At 44.5% G+C, this 20,350-nt stretch overlaps 1 protein-coding gene across 5 annotated transcripts in view; it reads left to right on the forward strand.

Moving 5' to 3' along the window:
• The window catches only part of STON2 (stonin 2), a 153,873-nt gene that overhangs the window by 83,731 nt on the left and 49,792 nt on the right, over nucleotides 1–20,350 (forward strand). For 4 of the 5 annotated variants that reach the window (XM_066342514.1, XM_066342516.1, XM_066342518.1 and 1 more), the window contains one exon: nucleotides 11,724–11,894. The exons of the other annotated variant lie outside the window; for it this stretch is intronic. In XM_066342514.1, the coding sequence (XP_066198611.1) occupies nucleotides 11,724–11,894 (171 nt within the window). The remainder of the gene's footprint in view (nucleotides 1–11,723; nucleotides 11,895–20,350) is intronic. 5 annotated transcript variants of the gene reach the window in all.

Genomic DNA, 20,350 nt, shown 5'->3' on the forward strand with positions numbered 1-20,350 from the left:
CCCTTCCCTTCAGGTTTATCCCATCCTATCATCCCCTTTCCCTCTGTCCTCTTTTCCTCTGGTCCCTTTGATCTCTCCTCTCAATTCTGTTCCTCAGTTCACATTGTTCACTGGATTCCTCAAATGAGTGAGGTAATATGATATTTTTCTTTCTCTGCCTGGCTTATTTCATTCAACATAATAGTTTCCAGGTCCATCCATGTTGTCATAAAAGATAAGATTTCCTTCTTTTTCATGACCCCATAGTATTCCATTGTATATACATACCACAGCTTTTTAATACACTCGTCCACTGACGGACACTTGGGCTGTTGCCAGATCTTCGCTATTTTGAACAATGCTGCCATAAACATGGGAGAGCTTTTATTATTTCAGTTGGTGATATAGTGTCCTTGGGATATATTCCTAAAAGTGGGATGGCTGGGTCAAAGGGCTGTTCCATTTCTAATTTTTTGAGGAATCTCCATACTCTTTTTCACAGTGGCTGCACCAGTCTGCATTCCCACCAGCAGTCTAGGAGGGTTCCCTTTTCTCCATATCCTCACCAGCACTTATTCTGTGTTGTTTTGTTGATGAGCGCCATTCTGACTGGTGTGAGGTGATATCTCATTGTGGTTTTAATTTGCATTTCTCCAATGATTAGTGATGTTGAGCATTTTTTCATATGCCTATTGGATATCTGTATGTCTTCTTTGGAGAACTGTCTATAAATTTCTTTTACCCATTTTTGGATTGGATTGTTTATCTTCCTGATGTTGAGTTTTGCAAGTTCTTTATAAATTTTGGTTATTAACCCCTTATCAGACGTATTGTCGAATATGTTCTCCTATTGTGTAGTTTGTTTTTTTATTCTGTTCTTATTGTCTTTAGCTGTGCAAAAGCTTTTTAGTTTGATATAGTCCCATTTGTTTATCCTGTCTTTTATTTCAATTGCCTGTGGAGATAAATCAGCAAATATATTGCTGCAAGAGATGTCGGAGAGCTTACTGCCTATGTTTTCTTCTAAGATGCCTATGGTTTCACGGCTTACATTTAAGTCTTCTTTCCATTTTGAGTTTATTTTTATGAATGGTGTAAGTTGGTAGTCTGGTTTCATTTTTTTGCAAGTAGCTGTCCAATTTTCCCAAACTATTTGTTGAAGAGACTGTCTTGACTCCATTGTATGCTCTTACCTCCTTTGTCAGATATCAGTTGTCCATAAAAATGTAGGTTTATTTCTGGGTTCTCTGTTCTGTTCCATTGATCTATATGCCTGTTCTTATGCCAGTACCAAGCTGTTTTGAGTACAATGGCCTTGTAGTATAACTTGATATCAGGAAGTGTGATGCCTCCCACTTTATTCTTCCTTTTTAAGATTCCTGAGGCTATTCGTGTTCTTTTTTGGTTTCATATAAATTTTTGGAATATGTGTTCTATATCTTTGAAGTATGTCATTAATATTTTAATTGGTATTGCATTGAATTTATAAATTGCTTTGGGTAATATAGACATTTTAATGATGTTTATTCTTCCTAACCATGAGCATGGTATATGTTTCCACTTGTTTGTATCTTCCTTGATTTCTTTTATCAATGTTTTATAATTTTCCGAGTACAAGTCTTTAATCTCCTTAGTTAAATTTACTCTTGGTACTTTTTTGTTGTTGTTGTTGCAATAGTGAAGGGGATTGTTTCCTTAATTTCTCTTTCTGACAGTTCATTGTAGGTGTATAAAAATGCCTGTGATTTCTGAGTATTAATTTTATATCCTGCCACCTTGTTGAATTCATTTATCAGGTCCAATAGTTTTTTGACTGAGACTTTAGGGTTTTCTATATTCAATATCATATTATCTGCAAATAATGATAGTTTTACTACTACCTTTCAAATTTGGATGCCTTTTATTTCTTCTTGTCTGATTGCTGTGGCTTGGACTTCCAGAACTATGTTGAATAAGAGTGGTGGAAGGGGGCACTCCTGCCTTGTTCCTGATCTTAAGGGAATTGCTTTTAATTTTTGCCCATTGAGTATGATGTTTGCTGTGGGTTTGTCATAATGGCCTTTATCATGCTGAGGTATGTTTTCTGTATTTCCACTTTCCTGAGAGTTTTGATCATAAATGGGTACTGGATTTTATCAAAGGCTTTTTCTGCATCTATAGAAATTATCATGTGGTTTTTCTTCTTTCTTTTGTTTATGTGATGAATCACATTGATTGATTTGCGAATATTGTACCAGCCTTGGCTCCCCAGAATAAATCCCACTTGATCATGGTGTATGACTTTTTTCATATATTGCTGGATCCAGTTTGCTAATATTTTGTTGAGGATTTTAGCATCTAAATTCATCAGGGATATTGGCCTATCATTTTCTTTCTTTGTGTTGTCTTTGCCTGGTTTTGGAATCAGAATTATGCTCACCTCATAAAAGGAGCTTGGAAATCTTCCTTCCTCTTGAATTTTTTGAAATAGCTTGAGAAGGATAGGAGTTCTTCTTTGAATATTTGGTAGAATTCACTTGTGAAGCCATCGGGCCCAAGGTTTTTGTTTTTTGGGAGTTTTTTGATAACTGTTTTGATCATATTTGTTGTAATTGGTCTGTTTAGGTTTTCTGATTCTTCCAGATTGATTTTTAAAATATGTGTTTCAAGGAATTTGTCCATTTCATCTAGGTTGTCTAATTTTTTGGCATACAGTTCTTCATAGTATTTTCTTACAATCCTTTGTATTTCTGTTGTGTCAGTTGTTATTTCTCCACTCTCATTTCTAATTTTATTTATTTGAGTCCTCTCTCTCTTTTTCTTGATGAGTCTGGTTAAAGGTTCATCGATCTTGTTTACCTTTTCAAAGAACCAATGAAGCTCCTGGTTTCATTGATCCTCTGTATTATTTTCTTAGCTTCTATGTCATTTTTTTCGCTCTGGTCTTTATTATTTTCTTTCTTCTACTTCCTCTGGGCTTTAATTGCTGTTCTTCTTCTTGTTCTTTTAGATGCAGGGTTAAGTTGTTTATTTGAGCTTTTTCTAACTTCTTAAGGTATGCTTGTAATGCTATGAACTTTCCTCTCAGTACTGCTTTTGCTGTGTCCCATAAATTTTGAGATGTTGTATGCTCATTTTCATTCGTTTCTAGGAATTTTTTTATTTCTTCTTTGATCTCATTGTTAACCCATTCGTTATTTAATAACATGCTATTTAGTTTCCAAGTGTTTGAGTATTTTTCAGTTTTTCTGTTGTGGTTGGTTTCTAGTTTCATGCCATCGTGATCAGAGAAAATGCTTGATATGATTTCAATCTTCTTAAATTGGTTGAGACAGCTTTTGTGCCCTAACATGTGGTCTATCCTAGAGAATGTACCATGAGCACTTGAAAAGAATATATATTCTGCTGCTTTAGGGTAAAAGGTTCTGAAGATATCTATTAAATTGAGTTGATCTAATGTGTCCTTTAAGTCTGCTGTTTCTTTGTTAATTTTCGTTCTTGAGGATCTATCTAGTGATGTTAGTGGGGTATTGAAATCCCCTATTATTAAGTATTGCTGTTGATCTTGCCCTTTATATCCATCAAAATATGCTTTATATATTTAGGTGCTTAGATATTTGTAATGGTTATATATTCTTATTGGATTGTTCTTTTATCACTATGTAGTGACCTTCTTTATCTCTTACTATAGCCTTGGTATTTTTTTGTTGTTGTTGTTTTTACAGGGACAGAGAGAGAGTCAGAGAGAGGCACAGACAGGGACAGACAGACAGGAATGGAGAGAGGAGAAGCATCAATCATCAGTCTTTGGCTGTGACACCTTAGTTCAGGAGTCCCCAAACTTTTTACACAGGGGGCCAGTTCACTGTCCCTCAGACTGTTAGAAGGCCAGACTATAAAAAAAAAACTATGAATAAATCCCTATGCACACTGCACATATCTTATTTTAAAGTAATAAAACAAAATGGAAACAAATACAATATTTAAAATAAAGAACAGGTAAATTTAAATCAACAAACTGACCTGTATTTCGATGGGAACTATCGGCCTGCTTTTGGCTAATGAGATGGTCAATGTGCTCCTCTCACTAATCACCAGTGAAAGAGGTGCCCCTTTCAGAAGTGTAGCGGGGGCCAGATAAATTGCCTCAGGGGGCCGCATGCAGCCTGTAGGCCATAGTTTGGGGACCCGTGCCTTAGTTGTTCATTGATTGCCCTCCCATATGTTCCCTGATCCTGGGCCCTCAGCAGACCAAGCAACCCCTCACTCGAGCCAGTGACCCTGGGTCCAAGCTGGTGAGCTTTTTGCTCAAGCCAGATGAGCCTGCACCCAAGCTGACGACCTCGGGGTCCTGAACTTGGGTCCTCCACATCTCAGTCCAATGCTCCATCCACTGCGCCACCACCTGGTCAGGCTAGCCTTTAAAGTCCATTTTGTCTAAGTATTGCTACCCCAGCTTTGTTTTCAATTCTATTTGCATGAAATATTGGTATGTTTTCCATTCTCTTACCTTCAGTCTATGTGCATCTTTTGTTTTAAGGTGTGTCTTTTGTAGACAGCATATGTATGGGTCCTGTTTTCTTATCCACGCAGCTCCCCTTTGTCTTTTGATTGGATCATTTAATTCATTTATATTTAAGGTTATTATTGATATGTACTTGTTTATTGCCATTTTATTCTTTAAAGCTGTATTCCTCTTTTGCTATATTTTTCCCCCTTTGATCTGTTTACAACAGGACTCTTAACATTTCTTGCAGCATTGGTTTGATTGTAATGAATTTCTTGAGTTTTTTATTTTGTCTGGGAAGCTTTTTATTTCTCCTTCAATTTTAAACAATAGCCTTACTGGATAAAGTAGTCTTGGTTGTAGGCTCTTGTTCTGCATTACTTTGAATATTTCTTGCCATTTCCTTCTGGCTCAAGTGTTTCTGTTTAGAAATCACATGTCATCCTTATGGGGGCTCTGTAAAGCCAGGAGCCGCCATTGTGGCCATTCACATACAGGTTCGCATTAGATTCGGACAGACGGTAATGAAGCAATGGAGCCAAGAACCAGTGGGCCATCATCTTTAATCCTAGCTTTCACCCGGTGGGCCAGTAAAAACACACACTGTACTCCAAAACCCACTTATTCAGCGCTGACAAAGCTACTGACTTATGCGAGTTTCCTAGAATCAATTGTTTTTAGCTCACCTTTGTTCCCCATCTCCTTCCTTCTCCCTGCATAAACTCTGCACAAACTGGCTTCTCACTCTGCACTCCACCATCTTGGCTGTTTCTCCTGGCCTCCTCCATGTGGCCTTTCTTTGCTCTCCTTTCTAATGCTAATCTCAGGGACTGAGAGAGAGCAATCTCCCAGTCTGCCCCATTTTATAGTGTAGAAATCAAAACCTTTAACCCAATATACAAACAAGGAAGTCTCTGATACAAAGTCACTTATCTGAGGCATAATGGGATTCCTCATGAGAGTGCACCACCCCATATCAAAAAGGGTGGAAATTCTTAGTCCTAAAACCATGCCCCAGGCTACAAGGATCCTGCCTGCCCACAACCTGACCCCAACACACATTAATACAATCACGCCCATCCCAAGAAATCACCTGGGCGATGGGCTTCCATGTGGGCAGCACCATCTTTAACAAAGTGAGCAGAATATATTTTATCTACCCACAGGGCTCCTTTATAGGTGATAGCCTTTTTTACTCTAGCAGCTTTTAATATTTTCTCTTTATCTCTTAGCTTTGGTATTTTAATTATGATGTGTCTTGGTGTAGATTTCTTTGGGTTTCTCTTTAATGAAATTCTCTGTGCAACTTGAACTTGTGTGACTTTTTCATGCATCAATTTAGGGAAGTTTTTAGCTATGATTTAATTGAACAAAGTCTGTATCCCTTGTTCTTTCTCTTCTTCAGGAACCTCTATGATGCGGATGTTATTTCTCTTCATGTTGTCACAGAGCTCTCTTAGAGTTTCTTCAGACTTTTTGAGTCTCTTTTTGCTGTTCTGCTTTCATGCCTTTGTTTATCTTGTCCTCTAACTAGCTGATTCGATCCTCAGCTTCATCCATCCTGCTTTTAATTCCTTTCATTATGGTCTTCAATTCCGATATTGTTTTTGTCATTTCTGACTGATTTTTTTTTATTATTTCAATGTCCTTTTTTATACTTGCTATCTCTTTATTTACGTGTTCGTTATAACCATCTATCATTGTTCTAAGATCTTTGAGCATCCTAACAGTCATTGTTTTAAACTCTGCAACTGGTAATTTGGTTATATCCGACTCATTCAAGTCCTTTTCTAGGGATTTCTCTTGATTCATTTGGGTTGCATTTCTCTGCCTTCCCATTTTGTCTGTGTATAAGAAGGGTGTGGCCACAGGACTTCAATGGGTGTGTCCTCTGTATTCCCTAGGTGTGATCTGTCTGCAGGCCTGCCACCCCCTCTGCAGCTGCCTTGGGTGTTTGGGTATGGGTGTTGCCGGCACTGGCCCACTGCAGCTGTCACTGCAGTTTCTGCTTCTTTTCCACGTGAGTGGCTGTGATCACGTGTCTGGCAAGCCTCGGCCTTCACCCCGTACCCGCAGGTGCACCCGGGGCTGAAAGCCTTGGCACCTTGGGCAAGTGTGCGTCGGCTACAAGCCCCGGTTTCTTGGGCCGGGTGGGGTTGTGTGCCTGTACTCAGCCTCAGGTCTCTGCAGTTCTCAGGCTTTTGCCTTTCCCCTGTGAGTGTGATTGCAGGTCAGACTGCTCTTGCTTGCCTGGCCTGCAGTCCAGCCAGACCGCTTTCATGTGTTCCCTCTGCCCCCGCCGGGAGAGACTGAGCTCGCACTGGGCCTCAGTCGTGGCCAGCCTGTTTTCTGCCCCACCAATGGGACCGTGCTTCTGCGTCCTGCTGCCGCCACCCACCCTCCGACGAACCCTCAGCAGTGTGGGTGGGGACACTGCAGCTCAGCTCCTAGCACTCCATACTGTATTTCTGAAGGCTTCTTCTTTCTAAGAGACTCTGCTCTGAGTGCCACAGAAGAGCTTGTTTTTCTGATGTCCTGCTTCCTTTGCTGGTATTGCTGGTTCCAGGGGAAATAATATTTCACTTCAGATAATCACTTCAGATTTGGGGAGTGACTCAGCCTAGGGGTTAGGGTGGCTGTCCCTCAAAGTGTTTCTCCCTGTGTCTCCTAGATTACATTCTCTTCCTGCTACTGCCGTCCTCTCCTCTTTCCCTGTCCCCCAGAGCCCCAGGTGAGTGGTTGTGAGAGAGGTTTTCTGCGCAGTCCCTTTAAGAAGAATCCTGGGTCTGAGAAATCTGTCTTTCTCATAAACAGTATCCTGACTTATTTCCCAGCTAAATACTATCCATACGCTTCTTCTAGGCCAGCGGTTCTCAACCTGTGGGTCGCGACCCCAGCGGGGTTGCCTAAAGCCATCGGAAAATACATAATGCATATCATGTATTTACATTCTGAATCATAACTGTAGCAAAATTACAGTTATGAAATAGCCACCAAAATTATTTTTTGGTTTGGGGTCACCGCAACATGAGGAACTGTATTGCGGGGTCAAGGCATTAGAAAAGTTGAGAACCACTGTTCTAGGCTCTAGGGTTGCAGGCTGGGGCTTTGTTCTTGGGGACCAGGATCCTCCCCTCTCTGCTAAACTCACTTCCTACTATGCGAGTCTCTCTGGGCTGCTGTTTGCTCCCAGGAGCTGGGCAACCCTCTCTGTGTTTCCACTTTTCCTACCCGTCTCAGTGCGGCTTCTTCAGTGTTCCTTGGTTAAAGAGTCCTCTTAGTTTAGTCCAAAGTTGGTTTTTGCAGATGATGGTTCTTAAAATTAAGTTGTAATCCACTTTGGTTCTGGGAAGTGGAAGTTGGTACGTCCGCCTACTCCATCGCCATCTTTGTGCCCCATCCAAGAAGGTTTTTATTGTTGTTGTTGTTTATGGCCATACCACCCTGAATGCACCCCATCTCATCTGATCTCAGAAGCTAAGCAGGGTCGGACCTGGTTAGTACTTGGATGGAAAGAGGGTTTTATTTTATTCAGTAATTAAAAATTATTTTCAATTATAATTTATGTTCAATTTTATTCTGTATTGGTTTCATGTGTACAGCATAGTAATTAGACAATCATATACTTTACAAAGTGGTCCCCTGATATTTCCAGTACCCACCTGGACCCATACATCGTTATCACAATATTATTGACTATATTTCCCATGCTCCGCAGGACCATTCTGTAACTACCAATTTGTACTACTTGATCTCTTCACGTTTTTCACCCAGACCCCAAACTCCCTCTGGCAGCCATTGGTCTATTCTATGGACCTATGAGTCTGTTTCTATGTTTGTTTTTATTTTGTGTTTTTATATTCCACATGTAAGTAGAATCTAAAATCATGAGATTTGTTGTATCTCTGTTTTTATAAGATCTTATTGATTATGTGTGGAATGTAAAGCCACAGTGAGGTTCTGAAACAAAACCCCCAATTATACATTATCCCTAAGGGAAAAGGAGACCCACTTTACAGGGCCACTTTCAGGGTTATGTTGTGGGAAAGGCCAGGGTTGCCGACATGATGTTTACTTTGTTGGTACAGCTCTAAGCATTTACTGTGCACTGAGTGCTGGGTGTTCTCTTTGGGTTCTCTTAGTCTGTACAATGGAGCTTATATCACTGGCTTCATGAGGTGGTTGACAGTAAGGCTTTATCGAATTGATACATATAAAGCATTAAGAAAAGTGCCTAGGCCTGACCAGGCTGTGGCGCAGTGGATAGAGCGTCGGACTGGGATGCAGAGGACTCAGGTTCAAGACCCCAAGGTCGCCAGCTTGAGCTCGGGCTCATCTGGTTTGAGCAAAAGCTCACCAGCTTGGACCCAAGGTCGCTGGCTCGAGCAAGGGGTCACTCGGTCTGCTGAAGGCCCACAGTCAAGGCACATATGAGAAATCAGTCAATGAACAACTAAGGTGTCGCAACAAAAAACTGATTGATGCTTCTCATCTCCCTCCGTGTTCTTGTCTGTCTGTCCCTATCTATTCCTCTATCTGACTCTCTCTCTGTCTGTGTAAAAAAAATAAATTAATAAATCATATTTTTAAAAAAGTGCCTGGCACAGAGTAAATGTTCAGTATGTGGTGCTGAGGTGTCATTGCCATCATCATTGTTATTGATCCTCACAAGGAGCTGTGATGTGACTTCAGTCTGAGGACCCTCCCCATCTGATTGATATATGAGTGCCAGTCTGGCAGTGACAGAGCTGGGAAGGAAGGCCAGGCATTCTGACATTGAGTCACACAGCATGCTGCGACCCACATAGGGGCCCTTTTACAAAGCAGCGATCCCCGGTGATAGCCTGACCTCGTGCTTTCCTTCACTCTCACGTGCCAGTAGGGATTCTATATGCTGATATGGAAAACTCAAATACATTATTATTTTTTTTTTTAATTTTTTTTTTTTTTTTTTTTTTTTCTGAAGCTGGAAACGGGGAGAGACAGTCAGACAGACTCCCGCATGCGCCCGACCGGGATCCACCCGGCACGCCCACCAGGGGCGACGCTCTGCCCACCAGGGGGCGATGCTCTGCCCCTCCGGGGCGTCGCTCTGCCGCGACCAGAGCCACTCTAGCGCCTGGGGCAGAGGCCAAGGAGCCATCCCCAGCGCCCGGGCCATCTTTGCTCCAATGGAGCCTTGGCTGCGGGAGGGGAAGAGAGAGACAGAGAGGAAAGAGGGGGCGGGGGTGGAGAAGCAAATGGGCACTTCTCCTATGTGCACTGGCCAGGAATCGAACCCGGGTCCCCCCGCACGCCAGGCCGACGCTCTACCACTGAGCCAACTGGCCAGGGCCCTCAAATACATTATTAAGTGTTTTTTTTCAATTGCCAAAATAAGGTATCATGGTTATACTTCAGTCTCTGTTGTATTATTTTTAGAAGGGTATTCATATACGCTTTACATGCATAAAAATTTCTGAAGCAGATATATAAGAAATTTTAACAATGTTTATCTTTGGGGGAATGGAACTAATTGTTAGAGAGAATAGGTAGACTTTGACTTTTTATTTTATACCCTCGTATACTGTTCAAAATTTTTTGTTACAGTTTTTTAAGTAAGTTCAGAAACTTAAAAAATAAAACACTAAAAAAGAAGGTGTTTTTGTTCTTTCAAATGGCTATAACAAAATATCACAGACTAGGCAGCTTATAGACAACAGAAGTTTAGTTTTCTTAATTCTAGAGGCTGGAAGTCTGAGATCAGGGTGTGAACATGGTCAGGTAAGGGCCCTCTTCCTGGCTGAAGACTCCATGTACCCTCACATGGCAAAGAGACTAGGCAGCTCTGCGAAGGCTGCTTTATAAGGGCACTAACCCCATTCATGAAGGCTCCACCCTCGAAACCTAATCCCCTCCAAATGACCCACTTCTTGACATCTCGTTGGGCATTGGGATTTCAACATACGAATTTGGGGGGGGACACAAACATTCAGACCCCAGCAGAGGGGGAGAAGAGTTCAGTAACCCGTCTTTATAACAGTGTTTCCCAAACCCAAAAGACCTAAGCAAAAAAGCCTCTGGTAAGGAAACATGGCACTCTGTAGGTCTGGAGCTGAGAAATGCACAATAGATATTAGCATATTAAAGGTGAGAAGATACATTTTTTTTCTTACCTCTATTGTATCTATTATTACCCTGCAGAATTAGAGTCCACAACTTTTCAGTTTTGGAACCATATACATCTTTAAGAAAAGGTGACCTAGACTTAGGTGGGATGGAAGTGAATATTTCTTCAGGAATGGTGGAAGACTTGCCGGGGGGTGTGGTGCCACGAGTCAGGCAAACGGGGTCCAAATCTTGTGTCTTCTGTGTACTGGCTGGCAGAGTCCTAAGCAGGTTCCCTAACCTCTGGGTCTCTGTGCACTCACTCACATGTGAAAGAGAAGCCAGGATGCCTCCCTCCTAAGGGTGTTCTCAGGCTGAAATAAATGAGAGAAGTACCTGGTCCTGAGTTTCTCGAATAGGTGTCAGTTTCTCCCCCTCACTGCTGGTCTGTTGGTCCACCTCCTGCGGTAACACTGCCCTCCATGCCTCTGTTTCTGAACAACCGCGCTTACACCAAACGAAACAGATCACGGAAAGATCCCCCTATTTGTGAAAGCCTTCATTTTAAAACTTCTCAAAGGCTGGGCTCTCATGTAGCAAGGGGTTTTTATTTTGCATTTCCAATGTGAATCCATTTCTAAACTCTTGATTTCCAGATACCTATTTCAAGAATGTGCCTCTTGTACAAGGCAGAGAGAGAATCTTGTTTCACGACAATTTAGAGCCCAGAAGATAGAGAAATTCATTGTCTAAATCACATCCAGCTTTGCCTGCTCTGGGCCATTCCAGGCTCCTGCCCGAGGGAGCCCCTTCCCCTCATTTCCTGTGCCAGTGTTAATGCTCAGACGCAGTGGAGACCCACCTGGAGTTGGAGTTCAATCTTCAAGGGTGCGTGCTAAAGCACCTACCTCCCTTTCAAAGTAACCTTTGCATTAAGCCTTTTCGGAATCTAATTACCCAAGTGTTATTTGCCTCCCCAAAGTACCCGTGCCCCTGCAGATTGAGTTTAAAGTTCAGGAAGTGTTAACAAAAGGCATCAGGAGCAAGATCTGAGCCGAAGAATCTCCCTGTCTGGCCTCGCCTCTCCCTCCTCCTGGGTGTGCCTGCCCGGGAAGGCCAGTGAGTAACCTGCACATTTTTTTTTTTTTTTATCTTGGCCCTTCCCACCCAGACGAGAGGACGGAGTGGCAGACAGGCAGGCAGGCGGCGGTGAGTCCTGTTGAAGCATGCACGGATCATCCCTCTGCCCGCACCCACATCCTGGACCCCTCGCCACCCTCACCCCACTGCAGGAGGAGCCAGAGCCCCTGTGAGGGTCCGGAAGGGACCTCCACTTTCAATGGTAAGGGCTGCCAGCGGCAGGACCACTTCATTCATTTTATTTGCTTTCGTGGTGGCTTTTCTTCTCTATTGTGTTTAGCTAGGGGAGTGCCTGATAGGATTGAAGGTGTTTTGTTTGGTGGATGGGTTAGTTCTCAGTCATCCCAAGACAAAGACTTGTCTTTTCCCAGCAGGATTTATGAGAACCTGTAACCTGATAGCCTGGCCTTGAATCAAAACTTAATGTACTAATTACCTCTGGTTAGTGCAACTTACCCTTTTGGCCCTGTAGGGGGGGAAAATGAAAAAAAAACTACGCTGCTTATCAAATAGGTTTTGAAGAAGGAGAAGTGCTAAAGATTGTGGGCATTTTATGGGCTCCTCTGACTAATTGAAAAGTAGCCTAAGTTATTACCATAGCTTTAAAATAGACCATGAGGACACTTTGTCTCAAAACAAAACAAACCAAGCAAGCAGAAAACCCCGTTTCAAAGATTTCCCTGTCGAATGGAAGATGCCAGTGGATGGGGGTTTGAGTAGAAGAGTTTAAAGGTATGTTGGTCTAATTAAATAGAGATGAACGTGGGAGCATTGAATTAAATCGGTGGTGCTCTGGGCAGGAAAACAGTCAGATGCTCAATGTGGGATTCATGCGCTATTTGAGAGGGAGAACAGAGATCTCTGTATAGTGTGTCCAGAATTCTTGGAGGGGCGGGTTGGAAGCACATGGAGGCGGCCGGGGAGCAGGTTCCCTGCGTGGGGCCGGTGCCAAGGCCTTCTCCCTCAATTGCTGTGCGTGAGGGAGTAATTCAGAGGCGTCAAGCGCTGCTTTGTTCACAGGCTTCTGGTTTCAATATTTATTCTAAACACAAGCTATTGCTTGCACCGGCCTCCGAAGGCAAACAACTGCCTCTGGTTGCTGGCCAAGCCCAAACTTTCTGACCCGCGAGAGGTCGAGAAAGATGTTGTAGGAGAGAGAAAATGACGGGGAACGTTCTTTTGAGTCTATACCACGTTGATTTGACACAACATTACCGTGGTACACTTGAGACAGCCCTGTTTTTTTTTATAACAGATGGGAGGGCTTCCATCCGGATGACACTAGAGTGTGAAGACGCTGAGCTCAAGGGTTTAACGGGATAACGGCAGTAGAAATTGCCCAAACTAGAGGCACTCCCATGACGCGTGTGACCGTTTGTTTGGCCTGTGCCCAGGTGTCTCTGTGAATGCAGCACAGGTTCCTTCTTGGCACCGCCGTGCGGGCAACTTAAGGACTCTGTATAAGGAGCAACATATCTTCACCGTGTCTAGGTTTTTAGAGCAGCAATAAACAAGAGCCCTAAAAAGTGGTGTACCGAAAATGAAGGGCGCCGGCAGAGTGTAAATTGCTTCTGAGATTGCGTACGCGTCTTCTGAGTTTCAGGGAGGTACAGTATGTTTTTCGTTGTCACTGTTGAAATCAGGAGTCTTCCGTCATGGCCGTTATCCTGTGCCTGTGGTGGAAATGCCGGTAGTTTGCTTTCTTACCGCTTAGGTTGCCCTATGGCAGGGGTCCCCAAACTTTTTACACAGGGGGCCAGTTCACTGTCCCTCAGACTGTTGGAAGGCCGTACTATAAAAAAAAAACTATGAACAAATCCCTATGCACACTGCACATATCTTATTTTAAAGTAAAAAAACAAAACGGGAACAAATACAATATTTAAAATAAAGAACAAGTAAATTTAAATCAACAAACTGACCAGTATTTCAATGGGAACTATGCTCCTCTCACTGACCACCAATGAAAGAGGTGCCCCTTCCGGAAGTGCAGCGGGGGCCGGATAAATGGCCTCAGGGGGCCGCATGTGGCCCGCGGGCCGTAGTTTGGGGACCCCTGCCCTATGGTGAATAAATCAAAAGCATAGATCGACTGCAGCCCAATCAGCCAGCTCTTTAGAAGATGAGCCAAGAATGTCACTTACTTTGTTGCCAGGTGAGCAAGAGATGGGGGTGGGAGCCATTATGATGATTTTACTGGAGATGCAAGGTCTAGATTTGTGACCCTTTCTCAGTTATGACTGAGAAACAAATGGATGTCACTCCAAGCCACCCATGGGGTTAGCAACATTGATAGCCATTTGGCCCTTCCTTCCTAGGCGTTTGCACTTTAGAGACTGTGCATTACGGTTAGTATAAGAACATCCCTCCCACACTCACTTCCACCCCAGTGCTCAGGAACGGAATACAGGTTAGAGGAGTGTGGGCGGCGTGTCCGGTTGATAGCCTGTTCTGCTCAGTTTCGGAGCTTCCTAGGCTTTCTTCAGAAACTGAATGGAATGCAGTGTCTCCTTGGATTTGGCTTTTCGGAGGCATCTTCATGATGAATTTAGCATTTCTTTTTATTTCACTGTGTTTTTCATCCAATCCTTTTGTTTAGTCTTTTAAGCTGTGATCCTCACCAAGCAGACTGGAAACTGGCCGTACAGATCGGAACCAAACTGTACTTCCGACACCCTTGCCTTTGAGTAGCATGTGCTTGCTCCTGCTCTTCGTGTCCCTTCCAAAGAGCCATCAGGAATTACTTGGCCACCACTACTTCTCTGCCGTCCTGTGTTCTCTGGTTTCTGGAATTCATTTCTCTACCACCCCCTGCTGTCCCAAACCTCACAAGTAGGTGTTTAGAGAATTTGAGTGGAGCTGACCAAAAGGTCATGGTGGTCTTTGGTTAAAGACAGAAGGTAGCACCTTAGTTGTAGGGGTGCTATAATAACTACTGCTGCACACAGCCAGGCTGTGCTGCAGGGCCTGGGTCAGGGAGCATCGCTCTGAATTCAGCCACCGTGGTTTTAGTGCGTCTCTGCAGTGGTCCCAGCTGGGGCAAGGCTGAGCGAAGTAGGGGTGTGGAGTGAAGAGGGCTTAGCCAGCAGCTGGTGGCTGAAATGTAATTAGCCTCAGCCTGTAATCGTCAGTGAGCTCCCGCTTCCTGCTCCTCAGGGATTTTTGCCGGTCTTGTGTGTTATCTTTTTCCTGTACTGTGTCTTCCGACGCACTGCAGCTCCTCATGTTAGTGCCTGTGGGATCCTGTGGAAGATGGGGCCCTGGTGAGCATTTGGCCACATTTCATCTGTAGGCACATCCAGGAAGAGACATCACAGACACACCTGCCCTGGACAGGTCCTCATGAGGATGGCATGTCATCCATATCACCTTTAAAAACCCCAAAGGCTTGGCCCTGGCCAGTTGGCTCAGTGGTAGAGTGTTGGCCTGGCATGTGGAAGTCCCGGGTTCAATTCCCAGCCAAGGCACACAGGAGAAGCACCCATCTGCTTCTCTACACTTCCCCCTCTCCTTTTTCTCTATCTCTCTCTTCCTCTCCCTCATCCAAGGCTCCATTGGAGCAAAGTTGGCTCTGAGGGCAGCTCCATGGCCTCCGCCTCAGGCCCTAGAATGCCTCCGGTTGCAACCAAGCAGTGCACCAGATGGGCGGAGCATCGCCCCCTGGTGGGCATGCTGGGTAGATCCTGGTTGGCCACATGCTGGAGTCTGTCTCTCTGCCTACCTGCTTCTCACTTCAGAAAAATACAAAAACAACCACAAGAACAACAACAAAACAAACAAACAAAAACCCTGAAGGCTGGCCGGTTTGCTCAGTGGTAGAGCATTGGCCTGGAGTGCAGAAGTCCCGGGTTCAATTCCCGGCCAGGGCACACAGGAGGGGCGCCCATCTGCTTCTCCACCCCTCCCCCTCTCCTTCCTCTCTCTCTTTTCCCATCCCGCAGCCGAGGCTCCATTGGAACAAAGTTGGCCCAGGCACTGAGGATGGCTCTATGGCCTCTGCCTCAGGCGCTAGAATGGCTCTGGTCGCAACAGAGCGATGCCCTGGATGGGCAGAGCAACGCCCCCTGGTGGGCGTGCCGGGTGGACCCCCGTCGGGCGCATGTGGGAGTCTGTCTCCCCATTTCCAGCTTCAGAAAAATACAAAAACAAAACAAAACAAAACAAAACCCTGAAGGCTATTATAAAATAGCTCTGAGAGCAAACAGATATCTTTTGCTTTAGTTTGAGACTGAGATCTTGAGGATTAAGGAAGATGCGTGTATGTGCAGGCAGGGGTGGAAATGAGGAGTACCCAGTGAGACTTCGGTCTGAAGGTTTTGTAAAATTTTGGAATTAGGGTGAAGACTTTGGCCCATACTTAAGAATCACATTTGGATGCAGGTGGGATTTCTCTCTCATTACAGTCGGTGTGTAACAGGCTGGTTGCCAAAATGGTCCTAGGGGTTCCCCTCTTTGAATCTAGTCCCTTGTGACATGGCTTTGAACCTCTTACAAGGGGTAGAGTCTGTTTTCACTGCCCCTGAACCTGGGCTTGGCCTTGCAACTTACTTTGGCCAGTAGAATGCGCAGAAGTAAAGGGACGCACGGCACGGGACACCAGCCCAGGTCTGAAGAGGCCTCGCACGCTCCTGCTGGTTTCCTTGGAATCCAGCCCAGTCACCATATGGACACTCCTGGACTTGCTTGTTGTGACCCAGGGACCCTTGTCACCCCAGGTGGCAGCAATCTTGCACCAGATGTGTGTTGATGAGGCAATCCTAGACCAGCCAGCTGACCGCAGACATGAGTGGGCCCAGAGATCAGACAAACTGGTCCAGATCCACAAACTCGTGAGCAACACTCGATGCTTATTGTTTTAAGCTACTGGTTTTGGAAGAGTTTGTTATGCTAACAGTAACTAATGGATGTATTAGTGGTCCCCTGGGGATGGTCCCTCTGTGTTTACCTTTGAGTCTATTTGTTGTAAAGAACTGTTTCGCTGGGTTTATGTAGAGACACCAAGACCAAATGAATTTTTAAGGAGATTTATTAAAAGGAGGAAATTTAATATGCCGGCTGCATATGGCTAACACGGGGCACAGCTGACCCAAATCATGCGCCCCATGCACAGCCCTGAGGTAGGTTATATACCTTTGATCACACACAGGTTGGTGGGAAAAGGGGGAGGGGGAATGATGACATAATTCATTAGCAAACTTATAATATTCGTCTATAGGATTTATAAAAAATATTCCTATATATCAAAACTTATAAGGTAATACAATAGCAAAAATATTGTTTTTCATATTAAAAGATATTTCCAAATATTTTAGTGTTTATTTGCTATTCCTTTGTCTAGAGGTATATGCATTAACTATATGCTTTCAGGATGGGGCAGGGAGCCCACATGGCACCAGAGAATAAGCTTTTGTAAATGGTTCATTAAAGAAAGAAAGAAGGCCCTGGCCGGTTGGCTCAGCGGTAGAGCGTCGGCCTGGTGTGCGGGGGACCCGGGTTCGATTCCCGGCCAGGGCACATAGGAGAAGCGCCCATTTGCTTCTCCACCTCCCCCTTCCTCTCTGTCTCTCTCTTCCCCTCCCACAGCCAAGGCTCCATTGGAGCAAAGATGGCCCGGGCGCTGGGGATGGCTCCTTGGCCTCTGCCCCAGGCGCTAGAGTGGCTCTGGTTGCGGCAGAGCGATGCCCCAGAGGGGCAGAGCATCGCCCCCTGGTGGGCAGAGCATCGCCCCTGGTGGGCGTGCCGGGTGGATCCTGGTCGGGCGCATGTGGGAGTCTGTCTGTCTCTCCCCGTTTCCAGCTTTAAAAAAAAAAAAAAAAAGGAAAGAAAGAAAAAGAAAGGAAAGTGGCTTGCCTATTTCCCCCCACACACACACCTGGCTAGGTGTTTACCATGTTTCTCACAGAGGTGAGGGGAGGGGGAATTTTAGTCTCCCCAGCACAAAATCTCTTTACAGTACAATACTGTCGTCTATCCTGAATTGGTGCAAATCACACACAAGTATAAAAATCGTATTTACAAAATCTCTCTGAATGCCTAGCCTAAATTATAAAATGCCCTTTAAGCTTCCTGGTAAAAAGGGGTTTCCTACACAGCATGTGTCTGCAAGCTAGGAATCTTCATATTCCTTTACTTTCACTCCCTACAGAAAGGAGAGAACAAGAAATCTGACTTTAAAATATCAATATTAATTTTTCAATTCTTTGGCACCTTACCACATATTAATGTCAATCATAAGTGTTTAATGCAACTCAGCATGAGACTCAGTCACTGGATAGAGGAGTTCTATTGGGGAGGGGGTCAATTCTTGTGATCATCAGCATTACTCTGAGACCTTTTAAACAACACAGATGCATCCCTGGCCAGTTGGCTCAGTGGTAGAGTGTGTCGGCCCAGCATGTGGAAGTCCCGGGTTTGATTCCCTGCCAGGGCACACAGGAGAAGCGCCCATCTGCTTCTCTACCTGTTCCCCTCTCCTTCCTCTCTATCTCTTTCTTCCCCTCCCTCAGCCAAAGCTCCATGAGCAAAGTTGTCCTGGGCACTGAGGACGGCTCCATGGCCTCTGCCTCAGGCACTAGAGTGGCTCCAACTACAATGGAGCAATGCCACAGATGGGCAGAGCATCGCCCCCTGGTGGGCATGCCAGGTGGATCCTGGTCGGGCGCATGTGAGAATCTCTCTATCTTCTCGCTTCTCACTTCAGAAAAATAAAAAAAAAAATAAAAATAAATAAACAATACAGACACCTCAGCCTTGTACCAGAATATTCAATTAAATATACATAGATGCAGACTAGGAATCTGTAATATAAAAAGCTCTGGTGATTGGCTAGAATTGAAAACCAATAATTCAATGGTTTTTCAGTCCCTTTCCTTACTAAAAAAATGTGATTCTAGTTGATTTTTACTTAGGCAGATACCACTCAGGTGGTTCATAGTTCATTTCTGACTTGGTATACTTCCAGCTGCCTAAGTAAACTTTGTAATTGCCTTTGGGCTAAAAAGCATGTTGACCTGATCCTAGATGAGGGGGAAAAATTCACAGGTGCAGACAGATGGCTGGAATTGCATATTGCTTACCATTGTATCCCCTGGGATCTAGAAGATGGTATGGCTTCCATGAATATCTTGGGCATTGGAGATGTAATAAGATCCAGCATTGAGGACCTGATAGTCTAACAGGGAAGAAAAAAAATCAGAGATCCTTTACCTGTGTATTAAGACAGTAAAGCAAACAGTGTTTTAACCTTTAAACTGCAGGCAAATTTTTACTATGGTGAGTCTATCATTAGTGGTGTGTCAATTGTTGCTACAAAAATGGTGCATTACAGCAACCACAAAATCTCAGTGGGTGTACAACAACATGCTTTTATTAACCCCTATGTCTGCCTGTTGGTGTGGGGAGAGCCAGCTGATCTTGGCTGGGCTTAGCTGGGTTGGTTTTACTTCATGTGTCCCCCATCCTCCTCCTGGGACCAGCTGTCAGCCTGGGCACATTCTTCTCATAGTGGTGGGAGAGATACAAGAACACAGGCCACAGGGGCAAGCTCATTTCAAGCTTCAGGTTATGTCACAAATCTATTAGCATCCTGCTGGCCAAAGCAAGTCACATGGGCAAGTCCACTGGCAAAGGGCAGGGAAATTGATATTTGCAGAGAGAAGGAGCAGAGTCATGTGTCAGAGGGCATGGACTGAGGGGTGAAGAATTAGGGCCGTTTAGATAAGCCTCTGTGGTGGGAGAGGGGCATGTGAGGACTTGACCTTCCCCGGTTTAGAAAAGCTCGTGGAGTCATAGCTGGATCCCGGAGTAACCAAGAGGCACATGCCCATCACGTGGAACCGGCCTGCTCCTTGTAATGTGGGAGAAGCATCAGACTCTTTGCTACTGTGATCTGCCCAATGGAATTTTTAAGGGAAAAGAATTCCTGCAAGTGCCTCCATCTTGGTAGGTCCAGCGATGGTGCTGGCATCTCAACAGAATGCCTCCATTTCCATTCTCACTCCATCCTCCAAAATTTAAAGACCATGGATCACTGGGCTTGGGTGTCCACTGCTTACTTCCAGGATGGGCATTGTTTGGAGTGGAGTCTACTTCAGATTACACACAACATTTCTTTGCTATCGTCACTTCTTTCTGGGGCAAAAGGAAACCAGTTTCCATCTAGTTCAAACATTTGGGACTGTTTCCCAAACCCTAGCCCAATGTTGCTGTGGTTAAGAGAGATTTTAGTGACTATCTCTCCCCAATGGCCTGTCTTTCTCTGATTTGTCCTGTGAAAGGCTTGTAGCCTGGGCCCCTGGTTCAGATAAGGAACCTATGTCCTACAACAGGGGTCCCCAAACTACGGCCTGAGGGCCACATGCGGCCCCCTGAGGCCATTTATCCAGCCCCCACCGCACTTCCGGAAGGGGCACCTCTTTCATTGGTGGTCAGTGAGAGGAGCATAGTTCCCATTGAAATACTGGTCAGTTTGTTGATTTAAATTTACTTGTTCTTTATTTTAAATGTTATATTTGTTTCCGTTTTGTTTTTTTACTTTAAAATAAGATATGTGCAGTGTGCATAGGGATTTGTTCATAGTTTTTTTTATAGTCCGGCCCTCCAATGGTCTGAGGGAGAGTGAACTGGCCCCCTGTGTAAAAAGTTTGGGGACCCCTGTCC

Source organism: Saccopteryx leptura, chromosome 6 (assembly GCF_036850995.1).
Source record: "Saccopteryx leptura isolate mSacLep1 chromosome 6, mSacLep1_pri_phased_curated, whole genome shotgun sequence".
Taxonomy (NCBI): Eukaryota; Metazoa; Chordata; class Mammalia; order Chiroptera; family Emballonuridae; genus Saccopteryx; species Saccopteryx leptura.